We start from the raw sequence: 13176 nt of genomic DNA on the forward strand, positions 1-13176 counted from the left end.
GCGTCGGTGATGAATGAAGTTTAGATATTTTTACAGTCACAAAAGGAGGGAATATTGGGGTAGACCTGCCAACTGACTTAATACTTGTTTGTTCATGTTGAGCCAATGTGGCCAAACTGGTTTTGCAAGTGTTTGTTAGGACAGTGGAATGTAGGATAAGCCAACTAGCTGCCCTTGCAATTTTTTGTTCGCACCACAAATTGTCAGATAGCTTACTAGCTGGCCTTGCAATTTTTTGTTCGCATCACAAATTGTAAGATAGCTTACTAGCTGGCCTTGCATTTCCTTGTATTGTGGAATATGGCCAACTCGCTTTGAAACTGTTTGAAACGCGCAATATAAGATAGGCTGCAGCAGTTTGTTTGAGCTATAAAAATATCGTGTTTGCATACAACTTAAACCTGCTAATTTCTAACCCTATAAGCCCAAAGTTTTGTTTACATAAACTCTGTCATGCATCACTGTTTTAGAAATGCATCACTGTTTTAGACATATTAACCTGAGTTCCTATATAAAGATTGACCTAGTGTTCAGTCAGAGAGAATTGCGAGGAAGGCAGCTGTGAGGGCTTCACAGCTGTCGGAGCATTCTCCAACCATCCTGCAGTCCGATCATAAACCTATTTCCTATTTAAATTGATCTCACTCTTTCTTAACTTGCTCCTGAAGTTGTATTTTCAGACCTATCAATTACCTTGCATTTTTTCACCAAAACAGGTTCATTTAGGCGGTGGGAAAAGAACTGCAGATGTCAGCGGTTGCCCTGTCCCACGTTCTCGTCCGTCCTCTGTTTTGAGCAGAAAGTACGGTGCTGCTCCCGACCAAATTGCTAGACAATCAAGTGAGATGGGTCTCAGTGGGGAGGGATCAGCTGGGCCAGGCTCTCCCATACGGTAAATTCTGATGTGTTATATCGCCCACAAAGTATAATACATATTGACTGCTGTTGTTGCATATTTTTTGCAAGAATTGTGCCAGCAGCTGTTGGCCCTGTGATTCCTAATGGTTCTGCCCCAATACTAAACCCAGATACTGTCACAACAGACCTATGGAGGTGGCCTTACATTTCTAAATAAACTTGTATGAGCAGGTAGATGAGACAGCCTAATGCATCAATCCTGACATTTATTTTGTATTATCTACATCATCTATGTAGGCAGAAAACTCGCATATCTGCTGAGCATGTATACCACGTTGAGGAGTTTTTACAGCGTAAAAAAGAAGCCATGCTTAACAAAGTACGGGCCGAAGGACAGCTGGTACGTAACTTATTAGTAATTAATTTTACTGTTCATTTTAGATGGCATGCAAAATCAACAGCTTTGGGTTGGGAGGTAGGTGGATAGATGGACAGATAGGTGGATAGTTGGATAGGTAGAGGTGGATAAATCACTTTTTAAGAGTGATTTTTACCTGATATAATGTCTACAATGAAATGTACCTGTTGTAAAAAATTATCAAAATGCTATCACACATGACAAATTAGTTGTTTCCATTTGTGTTAAACCTTGGAATGTCAAACTAAAAGCAATGTTAGGACCATAAAATTTGCTCTAAAATTGCTGAAATATTTGAATTCATAGAAAAGAATTGCCTAAAAAATTATGATACTGGAAACTTGGCCTTTTGGGACTTTCCTGGTGAAGAAACCGACTTCGTGTCATGTAAATAGAAGCTGAAGAAGGGAACACAAACATCACATTTCATTAATCTTATAGTCAGGGTTGTAATGGTGTGGACACACTGGTTGACGGTAGATAGCACCTGTCTTTCTGTCCAAGCACGCGGCATAGTCATCACACCTCACACTATTGCTTTCTGTTACCTGTGCATTTCCCTTATTACCAGGAGTGCCAGGTGTAGAGATTTTGACTATAGTTCAGATCAGGACTCTCAATTTACATGGCATATTTAGTACTCGGACGTTTGGTCGCCCGGACGTTCGGGCGCCGAATGTTTGGTTGCCGGACGTTTGGTCGCCGGACGTTTGGTCCCTGTTGGTCCCCGGTCTTTTGGTCGCCAGTCAAATGGTGACAGAGAGTAAGTACTGTTGAAAACAGCTCTCAACAAGAGTTTAATATCGAAATATCTACTGTTGATTCATGAGAGTGATATTTAAATACTTTAAATTACAGTACAAGTTCCCCCAGAGAGAATGAAGGTTCATTGGACGCCTATGACAGTCAATGGCAGCAGCCGGTGTGTTAAATGAGTGCTCTTATTGATATTTTGATATTAGATATTTAGATAGTAAACTCTCATGACTATAATTTTGGGAGCTGGTTTCAACAGTACTTAGATATTTTAACAGTACTTTGATGTTAAACTCTGTCATGAATCAAAAGTAGATATTTAGATATTAAACTCTTGTGAATATAATTTTGAGAGCTGGTTTCAACATTACTTAGATCAGTGTTTTTCAACCTTTTTTGAGCCACGGCACATTTTTTTACATTGGAAAAATTTGTGGCACACCACTAACCAAAGATTTTACAAAATGACACTCTGTATAGTATATTTAATTACAATATAATTTCTCAATTTATTTATACTCAGTCAGTGTGAAACCTGGGCCTGTTTAGATGAACACAAAGCCGATATCCTGGCAGGAATAGTAGAAAGACACACACGAAGCTCTTCTTCAACAGCTCTCAGTCTCTCTCTGTTTTTAGTTTTTATAGCAGTTAGGCTTGAAAAGCTCAGCTCACACAGATATGTTGTGGAAAATGGGAGCAATGTCAGAACAGCTTTGTTGGCCAGAATGGGGAACTCCTTGGCAGCAGTCAACCAAAAACTGTCCAAAGGAAGATCAGCAAATCTTAGTTTTAAACCACGATCCTGTCTCAGTTCAGTTAGTTCCTCCTGCTCTTGTAAAGTCATGTCCTTTCGAACAACTGATGCCGAGCTGTATGGGTCCCTAACCCAGTCAAAGCATTCAGTGGAGGCTGAAGAGAAATAAAATGACAACTTCTCCTCAAGACTTTTCAAATGTTTACCTATTACCTCAGACAGTGCAGCAGTGTTGCTTTGCTGTTTGTCTGTGAGTGGGAACATCTCCAGGTTGGCACGTTGCACATGTTGTTGCCAGAGGTGCACCTTTAAACGGAATCCATTTATTTTATCTGTGCTTGTAAGCAGGTTTTCATTTCGGCCCTGCATCCTTGTGTTCAGTTCATTAAGATGATGAAATATATCAGCCAGGTATGCCAACTTTGCGCACCACTCATCACTTGCAAACTGATTTGAGTAATCAGACCTCTCATTTGTCAGAAACATTTTAAGTTCCTCTCGCAGCTCATACACACGGGTCAGCACCTTACCGCGCGACAACCATCGGACCTCCGTATGGAGCAATAAGGCTTTATGCTCCGCTCCCATTTCCTCACACAGAGATGCGAATATACGGCTTTTCAGAGGTCGTGTCTTCACAAAGTTCACCATGCGCACCACATCGTCCAACACAGGAACCAGTTCTACTGGTAAAGTCTTCGCAACGAGGGCCTCACGGTGCAAAAAACAGTGCGTAATAATCAGATCTGGGTTTCTTTCCTTCACTCTACTCACGAAGCCTTTGGTGCGCCCGACCATGGCTGCAGCTCCATCAGTGCACACACTTGTGCAGTTTTCCCACGTAAGTCCTCCCTGGTCAAGATATTCCGATGTGACCCGAAAAATTTCCTCTCCAGTTGTTTTTTCTGGCAGTGTCTTGCAAAATAGGAAGTTTTCTCTAATGGCATCACCATCCACAAAACGCACATTGGCCAAGAGCTGAGAATGTCCACTAATATCCGTAGACTCGTCAACTTGCAACGCAAATTTCCTACTGATGCGTATCTTTTCCAAAACATGGCTTTCGATGTCTGTAGACATGTCATCAATACGCCTGGCAATTGTGTTATCAGAGAGCGGGACTTTATCTATGTCTTTAGCCGCACCAGGGCCGAGCATCTCGTTGACAATGGCTTTACAGGCAGGTAGTATTAATGTCTCTGCCACAGTGTGCGGCTTTTTTGATTTAGCAACAAGTTCGGCGACTAGGTAACTAGCTTTGAGCGCTTTCTCATTTACCTTTGTGGTTTTTCTCATAAACGTTGCCTGTTTCTCTGTGTTTACATGCAGGCGAACAAAATAGTCTATCGGCTTGTTTTGAAGCGACGGGTGTTTCGTTTGGAGATGGCGTTTAAGCTTGCTTGGCACCATGGCGCTGTTGGATAGCTTCTCGCCACACACCAGGCATAACGGAATAGGTGTCGTCTCATCCCCGGTGAAAGTAAATCCAAACGAAAGATAGCTTTTACTATATTGCCTTGAGCTCACCGTCTTTGCTTTGTTTTCTCCACCACTCATACTAGGGCCTTTATCCGGGTCAGAATCTTGTCCAGGGCGCAGTTCGGAGTTTGCAGTTGTCCTTTTTAAAAACTTCTCCATGACTGTCACCACGGTGCATCACTAATTTTCTTGGCGGAACGTGTCAATCAACTACGTGTTGCCACACGGACAAATATTACATTACGCTGCCAGCCTTTGCAGCACGGACATTGGACAATGACATCATATTTGCAGAAATCTATTAATAAATGTTAATTTAAAAAAAAGGATATTGGATAATTTCTCACGGCACACCTGAGGATCTCTCACGGCACACTAGTGTGCCGCGGCACAGTGGTTGAAAATCACTGACTTAGATATTAAACAGTTCGTAGATATTAAACTCTCATGAATCAACAGTAGATATTCAGATATTAAATTCATGAATATAATTTTGAGAGCTGGTTTCAACAATACTTAGATATTAAACAGTACTTAGATATTAACCTCTCTCTTTCTCATGAATCAACAGTAGATATTTAGATATCTAACTCTTGTTGTTTCCAACGATACTTACTCTGTCACCATTTGACCGGCAACCAAAAGACCGGGGACCAACGGGGACCAAAAGACCGGGGACCAAAAGACCGGGGACCAAAAGACCGGGGACCAAAAGTCTGGCGACCAAACTTCCGGCGACCAAACGTCCGGCGACCAAACGTCCGGCGACCAAACGTCCGGCGACCAAACGTCCGGCGACCAAACGTCCGGCGACCAAACGTCCGGCGACCAAACGTCCGGCGACCAAACGTCCGGCGACCAGACGCTGGCGACCAGACGTCCGGCGACCAGACGTCCGGCGACCAGACGTCCGGCGACCAGACGTCCGGCGACCAGACGTCTAGCCAGGGGCATATTTGAAGAGACAAGCCTCTGCTCTGCCCAATGTGTGATGAGTGCCAGTACCAAAGCATGCATATACGGCCTCTTCTGTAATTGGTTGTCTCCTCTCGTTGTTAAAATATTATTGTTAATGATCCACGAGACTACAACACCAGCATTTATCATGTCGTAATACATGCACAGAGGCCAGCCATCCTTTTGATTTTCCTTTTTCCCCCCCCACACATCTGGTCAAAAGTATTGAATGTTGTCATGCTTCATATATGGCAACATAACTTGATTTTATACACTAACACTGACAACAGGTGAAATCAACCCAAGATGTACTTTACCCTCTTTCACCATTGCCTGGTGAACATCACCCACAAGCATAGCTGTAGGAAAAACTGCATTTTGTGGTAGGGAACTAACAACTCTTTCAAAGACCAATGGCGAAGCTATCCAGGATATCATGTTACTCAGACAAATGTAATATAGTAAATTAAGTTGCCCGGGTGAAAATTACCCAACAGTAGTGTTTAAGGGTTAAAGTGATTCCTCATTTGATTGCATGGTAAACAGGGTACTCGGCAAAATGGTGCATTCATTTATGGAGACCAAGTTGGTTCAGCCGGGTTTACAAGGCCCACCAAGGTCAACAAGGAGGAAGAGGTAGGAGCATAAGCCCAAATGCTCACTGACCACTCATTATTCAGCACATCTGGCATGGCTTGTTTTTAATCATACATCGCCACAGTTATTCCTGTAACTCATCAATATTTGATCCAAGTAATCCAGATTCTCGCATTATTGTTTTTTTGTGTGCTTCATAATTCATTTTAAAGAAAAGATAAAAAGAATGTTACATTGTGATTTGTTCATTTTTTTAACGTTTCTCCTTATGGAATGTTCATGTTCTCTCTTCAGTTGAATAGTCAGACTGTCATACTTTTCAGTTTACATAATAAGTAGTTTTACTAATATAATTGTGTTTATGGCTAATTATAAAAAAAAACAATTGGTTGGTTTTTAATTGCCATTTATGAATAATTACTTTTTTTATTGTTGGTCAGGACTACTTAACAAGACTTAGGCAAATCCGTTTGCAGAATTTCAATGAGCGCCATCAAATTCAAGCAAGGCTTAGAGGAGAAATGGTATGTTTTAGAAATGTCAATTTGGTATGATTAGTAAATAACGTTTTACCCTTTCAATGTTTTTCAGTATGGTAGTGACAGTTCGGAGAGTCTTGAATCAACAGATGAAGCTGAACTGAGGAGGAAGAAGATGGCAGTTTTTAAAGTGAGATCTTTAAAACTAAATTAAAATTTTGTTGCAGAAATCATTTTTACCATACACAAAGGGAAGCCCTTGAACTGGTTTCTGCAATTACAGTCAATGCTGTTTCAAATATTAATTATCATTTAAAGGTTAAAGCACCCCGGGGATTGAGTGGTTAGGACATTGGACTCATAGGTCTGAGATAGTGCTCAATCCCTGGGGCCGACCTTCCTGTTTGGATCTTGTCTGTTCTCCCCAGGCTTGTGTGGGTTTTCTCCCGCTATTCTGGTTTCATCACACATCCATAAACATGCAGTGTAGGCTGGTTGTGTAAGTGTGAGTGTCAATGGTTCTCCGTCTTCTTGAACCCTGTGGTCTTAGTCTGCTGGGATAGGTATGGACATTAATTAATGAATTTCATCATTAAATAATGCAATTACTGTATTTACTCGCATATAAGCTGCATTTTTCGTACACAAAATGATGACTGAATCGAGGGTTCATCTTATATGCGCTTAAAAACACGACATGCACGAAACTGCAAGTTGACGGCGCTACGACGTCATGGCGCAACCAAATGTGGCCGATATGGTAATTTATTTCAAAATAGAGAAAATATAAACTGATAAAATGCTAAACAAATTTTATTTTGACGTCTATGATTGAAATTCAAGAAACAAACGTACGTATCTTGCATACAACGTGAAACTGCTCGCTCAGGGCACAGCCATCTTACTTAGGTCCCGGGGCAGCCATTTTAAACGTAATTAAACGTGCTCTGACTAGCCACACACGCGAGTAGCCTTGATCTATAATCCCTATAAAGCGTGATTTATGGGTGTGCATGTTAAGATTTTCTCGCTACGTTTGTCCAAACCGTGCAACGTGGAGAGTTGATTTTATGGTGACCAGAAACAGCTGTCGAATCCTAATAGATGAGTGATTGCATTTCTTCACATTCTTTAAGTGCGTAAACTCAATCTATTATTTGTTAAACACCCATTTTTTGAATTGCACATTGCTTGTAATGAAATATAACAAAATTCCACGTTGATTTTTTTTAACGTTTTTTTTCTTGTTCGGAAGTGACATATATTGGAGTAATATGAACTGTCAAATTAATTGAGGTATTTTGACATTAGAATCAATATAGCTGCCACAACGTCATAAACTTCTGCAAAGAAAGTTGTAATTTCTATAATTAGAAAGCATCAGGTTCTCATCAAGATAGACTTTTTTTTTCAAGTTAAATAATTTGATATATGTATTTACAAATACAGGCATATTGACTTCCTTATGATATTGACTCTAATAATGTGGTTTGGATTCATATTTCTCAGAAATACCACTTGTCATGATTTTTCTTAAGATTTGTACTACCTATTAAATCCAGGAGTATGGAGGTGGAAATTGGCAATCCGGGGGGCGGCTTATACGCAAGAAATTGTAAAATTCACAAATTTTTAGGATGCGGGTTATACGGACGCTTATATATGAGTAAATACGTTACATGCACCATATTTTGGGACTATGAGTCACACCCAAGTATAAATAGCACTAGCTAAAAAATCCACAACGTATTGACCGTATTTAGTCGCCAATAAGCCGCTTTTGTCGGACAAAATAAATACGACAGAATCGTGGGTATGGCATCTATGCGCATATAAACATGACATGCACAAAACTGCAAGTTGACAATGCTATGACGTCATGCGGCCGATTTGGTCATTTATTTTAAAATAGAGAAACGATAAACAGATAAAACGCAAATGAAAATGTACTGTGACTTCTCTAATCATAATTCAAGGGAAAAATAAACAGTATCTTGCATAAAATGTGCTAGTCACTACTTGCTCAAGGTGTCGCCATCTTACCGTAGTAAACATCCTCTGATTGGCCAGAAACGAGTTCACTTGTGGCTGCTTTAATCGTTCAGAGCGCCACCATCTCACCGTAGTTAAGCGTGCTCTGACCATAGCGTTTACCATCTCAGCACATCCCAATAGTTGAGTTCGATTGAAGGCCCTGCGGTCGATCGTTAAAATATAAAACTTGATACCTGCGTAATGTGCTATTATTGCACCCAGAGACCTTTTTGAATTTGTATACGTGCAGACAACACCCTCCCTTTTGGAACACAGAAAGGAAATGATTGTGCATTTATGATTATAAAATAAAACAATTAGTTTTTGATTTTTTTTCTTTTTATTTCTTTTTCGAAAGTGACTACTATTACAATAATATGAACCATTGAAAAAAAACGATATTTTGACATTAGAAGCAATTTGGCCGCCACAACATCTTAAACTTCTGGTAAGAAAATCGTAATTTATGTGATTAAATTGCACCGGGTTCTCATCAAAATAGACTTTTCTTATTTAAAATTGAATAATTTTATATTTTGCATTTACGAAGTCAGGCATATTAACTTATGATACTGACCCTTATAATATGCTTTTGATTCCTACAGTATCTCAGAAATACCAAATGTGAGGATTTTTCTTTAAGATTTTACCTTCTAAGTAATACATTTTTTACTCCCTATTAAAACCATAAATATGGAGGTGAAAATTGTGAGTCAGGGGGCGACTTATACGCTAGTAATGGTAAAATTCAACTATTTTAAGGTAATTTCAAGGGTGTGGCTTATATGTGGTGGCGGCTTATATGTGAGTTAATACGGTAAGTTACACTGGAGTATAAGTTGCATTTTTCAGAGGCTTGGATTTGATTATATCCAAGACAAAGAGCAGATGTCATAAAATGTTCATATTGTAGGAACAATAAAATAACCTTTGCATCTAGCTCGCCACCTGCCCTTGGCCTGTCTACTTGCCGAAATAAATTTAGCCGACTGGCATCTGGCCGGGGGCCAACTTGCCGAGGAGGTATCTGGCCGGGTGCCAACTCGCTGATGGGGCATCTGGCCGAGGGCCAACTCGCCGAGGGGGCACCTGGCCGAATGTAGAATTAGCTGAACGACTAATTAGCCGAAGGACTAAATAGCCGACCGACTATCCAGCTGTAGGACATTATGCCGACGCGCTCGCCCCGCCCCCGGTCGTGTGTACAAGTTTTTCACCTCGGCCCGAGGGCCATATACGGCCCGTTACTGATAACATTCATTTAGAATAATAAGTTACAAATAACAACATTCATTTAGAATAACAAGTTACAAATAACAACATTCATTTAGAATAACAAGTTACAGATAACAACATTCATTTAGAATAACGGCATTTATTCACGGCCGAACAAAGTAGTCATAACAGTAAGTATTATAATGACAGAAGAAAAAAAGTATTTATAACAGTAGATACTGCAATTTTCACCATCAGAGAAAACATTGAGATTAATCTTTGAATTTAGGTTCTCAGCAAATCATTTTGAATATATATTTCCTAAAATAACGGGAAATTATTTAAAATTATTTTTTTTCTTATGATACAGTAATTTACACCATCATAGAAAACATTGATATTAATCTTTGAATTAAGGTTCTCAGCAAATCAAAAAAAAAACCTTTTGTTCTCATTTGAATCACAGAACAATTTTACTGCAATTGGGTCCGGTACCGGGTTAAAAGTGCTCTTTTTACCGGAAAATCAAGCACACTGGCCTCGGTTATAGTCTCTCAAAATTGGCAGTACTTTTATTTATGCTACGATATTCGTATTTTTTTCATTTAATGCTCTTTTCGGGTGGATTTAAAGTAATATTTGTGTATTTTGGGGCTTTTCGCGGCCGCAAATGGACGTTTCGCCTCTCATTGTTACGATCTGGGTTCGGGCCCCAAAGTAGGCGAGGAATATACGCAGTACTTTTACAGAGAACTTTTATTTGGCTACTCTCTTGGTCGGCAAACACTGGCGGGTTCCGTGCCAGTAGCGTTGTCTTGGTTCTGTAGACTTGATCCGTTGTCCTTTCCGTTGTCCTGGCTCTGTATACTTGGTCCAGTGCCCTTTCCGTTGTCTTGGTTCGTGATCTTCTCCGTAAGCTTGGTCTCGTTGATCCTAATTCCGTTCCTTGGTCCGTGGGCTTGGCGTGGTCGAATTCCTGAGTACAAACGGAGGTCGTTGATCTACAAATTAGCAATAGGTAATGCGAGAGGGTACTTTACAGTAAACTGATAAAGACGATCCAGCAGCATGGTCAGGTTCCTGGTGGCCTTATATACTGCTTGATTGCTGATGGCTTCCACCTGGCGTTAGTCCGCTCGTTAGGGGCTGGGCCTGTGATTAGGTGACCGGCACACCCAGCCACCAGTCTGGTCAGAGCCCTGACACTCATGGCTGTTTTTTACTGGGGAAATCCCCAGCTGTTATGATCTCGCCGCGTAGTGCGACGCGATCGGAGGGGAAGTTGAACCCAGATGCAGAGTCGCCGAAGTAATGGAAAGGTGAGGCAGATCTGTAGCTCTTGTAGGTTGATTTAATAAACGTGGTAACATAACATAAACAACTTAGCTTGATCTCTCGTGACAAACGAAATGAACATGCGGCATGGCGTCAATGGAACGGCAATGACTAAGAGGAAAAACAGGAAACGAAACCAGGACGAAACCAGAACGATCCGACGGCGTCCACAGAAAATCATAATGCTTAAATACCAAAAATAATCTAATCACGTAATTAGTGACAGCTGATAGTTATCGTGACGTCATGCCAGGAAAGGCAATCCAGCCACTCCTGACAGTACATCCCCTCTAAGGGACGGATTCTAGACGTCCCAAGGTCAATTACAACACGAGAAACGGGAACAAGCAGGGAGGGTGGGTGGGAGATCTAGAATTGTCCGGTGGTCTTCCACACCAACCCAAGAACAGACGGAGAGGTCACTCCGGCGGGCGTCCGCGCCAGCCTGAAACAAGACGAGGCAGTAGTCGGTCCGGCGGGCGTCCGTGCCGGCCTGAAACGAGACGAGTCAGTGGCAGGTCTGGCGGGCGTCCGTGCCGGCCAGAAACGAGACGAGGCTGAGGTCGATCCGGCGGGCGTCCGCGCGCCAGAAACGAGACGAGGCTGTGGTCGATCCGGCGGGCGTCCGCGCCGGCAGAAACGAGACGAGGCTGTGGTCGATCCGGCGGGCGTCCGCGCCGGCCAGAAACGAGACGAGGCAGTGGTCGGTCCGGCGGGCGTCCGCGCCGGCCAGAAACGAGATGAGGCAGTGGTCGGTCCGGCGGGCGTCCGTGTCGGCCAAGAACGTGACGAGGCAGTGGTCGATCCGGCGGGCGTCCGCGCCGGCCAGAAACGAGACGAGGCAGTGGTCGGTCCAGCGGGCGTCTGCGTCGGCCAGAAACGAGACGAGGCTGAGGTCGATCCGGCAGGCGTCCGCGCCGGCCAGAAACGAGACGAGGCTGTGGTCGATCCGGCGGGCGTCCGCGCCGGCCAGAAACGAGACGAGGCTGTGGTCGGTCCGGCGGGCGTCCGCGCCGGCCAGAAACGAGACGAGGCAGTGGTCGGTCCGGCAGGCATCCCAGCTGGTCCCTTAAGTCTTTGCCAAACTGCCTGCCTTCAGGAGATATTAAAAGTTTAGTACGGTCGGGCACCTTACCCTGTTTGCTCGGGGGGTGGACAACCCTCTTCTCCCAGGAAACCGGAGCATTGCTTCTCTGGACGTCGCCAGCCCCGTCCTCCAGGGGCACCGGCGAATTGCCACTCTCGACGTCGCCGGCTTCTTCATCCAGGGACTCCGGCGAATTACCACTCTTGACGTCGCCAGCCCCTTCATCCAGGGACTCCGGCGAATTACCACTCCTGACGTCGCCAGCCCCTTCTTCCAGGGACTCCGGCGAATTACCACTCTTGACGTCGCCAGTCCCTTCTTCCAGGGACTCCGGCGAATTACCACTCTTGACGTCGCCAGCCCCTTCTTCCAGGGACTCCGGCGAATTACCACTTTTGACGTCGCCAGCCCCTTCTTCCAGGGACTCCGGCGAATTTCCACTTTTGACGTCGCCAGCCCCTTCTTCCAGGGACTCAAGCGAATTACCACTCTTGACGTCGCCAGCCCCTCCTTCCAGGGACTCCGGCGAATTACCACTCTTGACGTCGCCAGCCCCTCCTTCCAGGGACTCCGGCGAATTACCACTCTTGATGTCGCCAGCCCCTACTTCCAGGGACTCCGGCGAATTACCACTCTTGACGTCGCCAGCCCCTCCTTCCAGGGACTCCGGCGAATTACCACTCTTGACGTCGCCGGCTTCTTCATCCAGGGACTCCGGCGAATTACCACTCTTGACGTCGCCAGCCCCTTCATCCAGGGACTCCGGCGAATTACCACTCTTGACGTCGCCAGCCCCTTCTTCCAGGGACTCCGGCGAATTACCACTCTTGACGTCACCAGTCCCTTCTTCCAGGGACTCCGGCAAATTACCACTCTTGACGTCGCCAGCCCCTTCTTCCAGGGACTCCGGCAAATTACCACTCTTGACGTCGCCAGCCCCTTCTTCCAGGGACTCCGGCGAATTACCACTCTTGACGTCGCCAGCCCCTTCTTCAAGGGACTCCGGCGAATTACCACTCTTGATGTCGCCAGCCCCTACTTCCAGGGACTCCGGCGAATTACCACTCTTGACGTCGCCAGCCCCTCCTTCCAGGGACTCCGGCGAATTACCACTCTTGACGTCGCCAGCCCCTTCTTCCAGGGACTCCGGCAAATTACCACTCTTGACGTCGCCAGCCCCTTCTTCCAGGGACTCCGGCGAATT

General features: G+C 44.0%; 1 protein-coding gene across 19 annotated transcripts in view; it reads left to right on the forward strand.

The window, feature by feature from the left end:
* The window catches only part of nek1 (NIMA-related kinase 1), a 95383-nt gene that overhangs the window by 33068 nt on the left and 49139 nt on the right, over positions 1-13176 (forward strand). For 11 of the 19 annotated variants that reach the window (XR_013326241.1, XR_013326242.1, XM_077716410.1 and 8 more), the window contains 6 exons: positions 717-892; positions 967-1053; positions 1156-1258; positions 5772-5861; positions 6263-6346; positions 6414-6491. The exons of 1 other annotated variant lie outside the window; for it this stretch is intronic. Coding sequence is in view for 16 of the 18 variants with exons in the window: in XM_077716410.1 (XP_077572536.1) it covers positions 717-892; positions 967-1053; positions 1156-1258; positions 5772-5861; positions 6263-6346; positions 6414-6491 (618 nt within the window). In the remaining 2 variants the exon portion in view is untranslated. The remainder of the gene's footprint in view (positions 1-716; positions 893-966; positions 1054-1155; positions 1259-5771; positions 5862-6262; positions 6347-6413; positions 6492-13176) is intronic. 7 more of the 19 variants (XM_077716407.1, XM_077716408.1, XM_077716411.1 and 4 more) reach the window with 7 other exon arrangements.

This window comes from Stigmatopora nigra, chromosome 5, assembly GCF_051989575.1.
Source record: "Stigmatopora nigra isolate UIUO_SnigA chromosome 5, RoL_Snig_1.1, whole genome shotgun sequence".
Lineage (NCBI taxonomy): Eukaryota > Metazoa > Chordata > Actinopteri > Syngnathiformes > Syngnathidae > Stigmatopora > Stigmatopora nigra.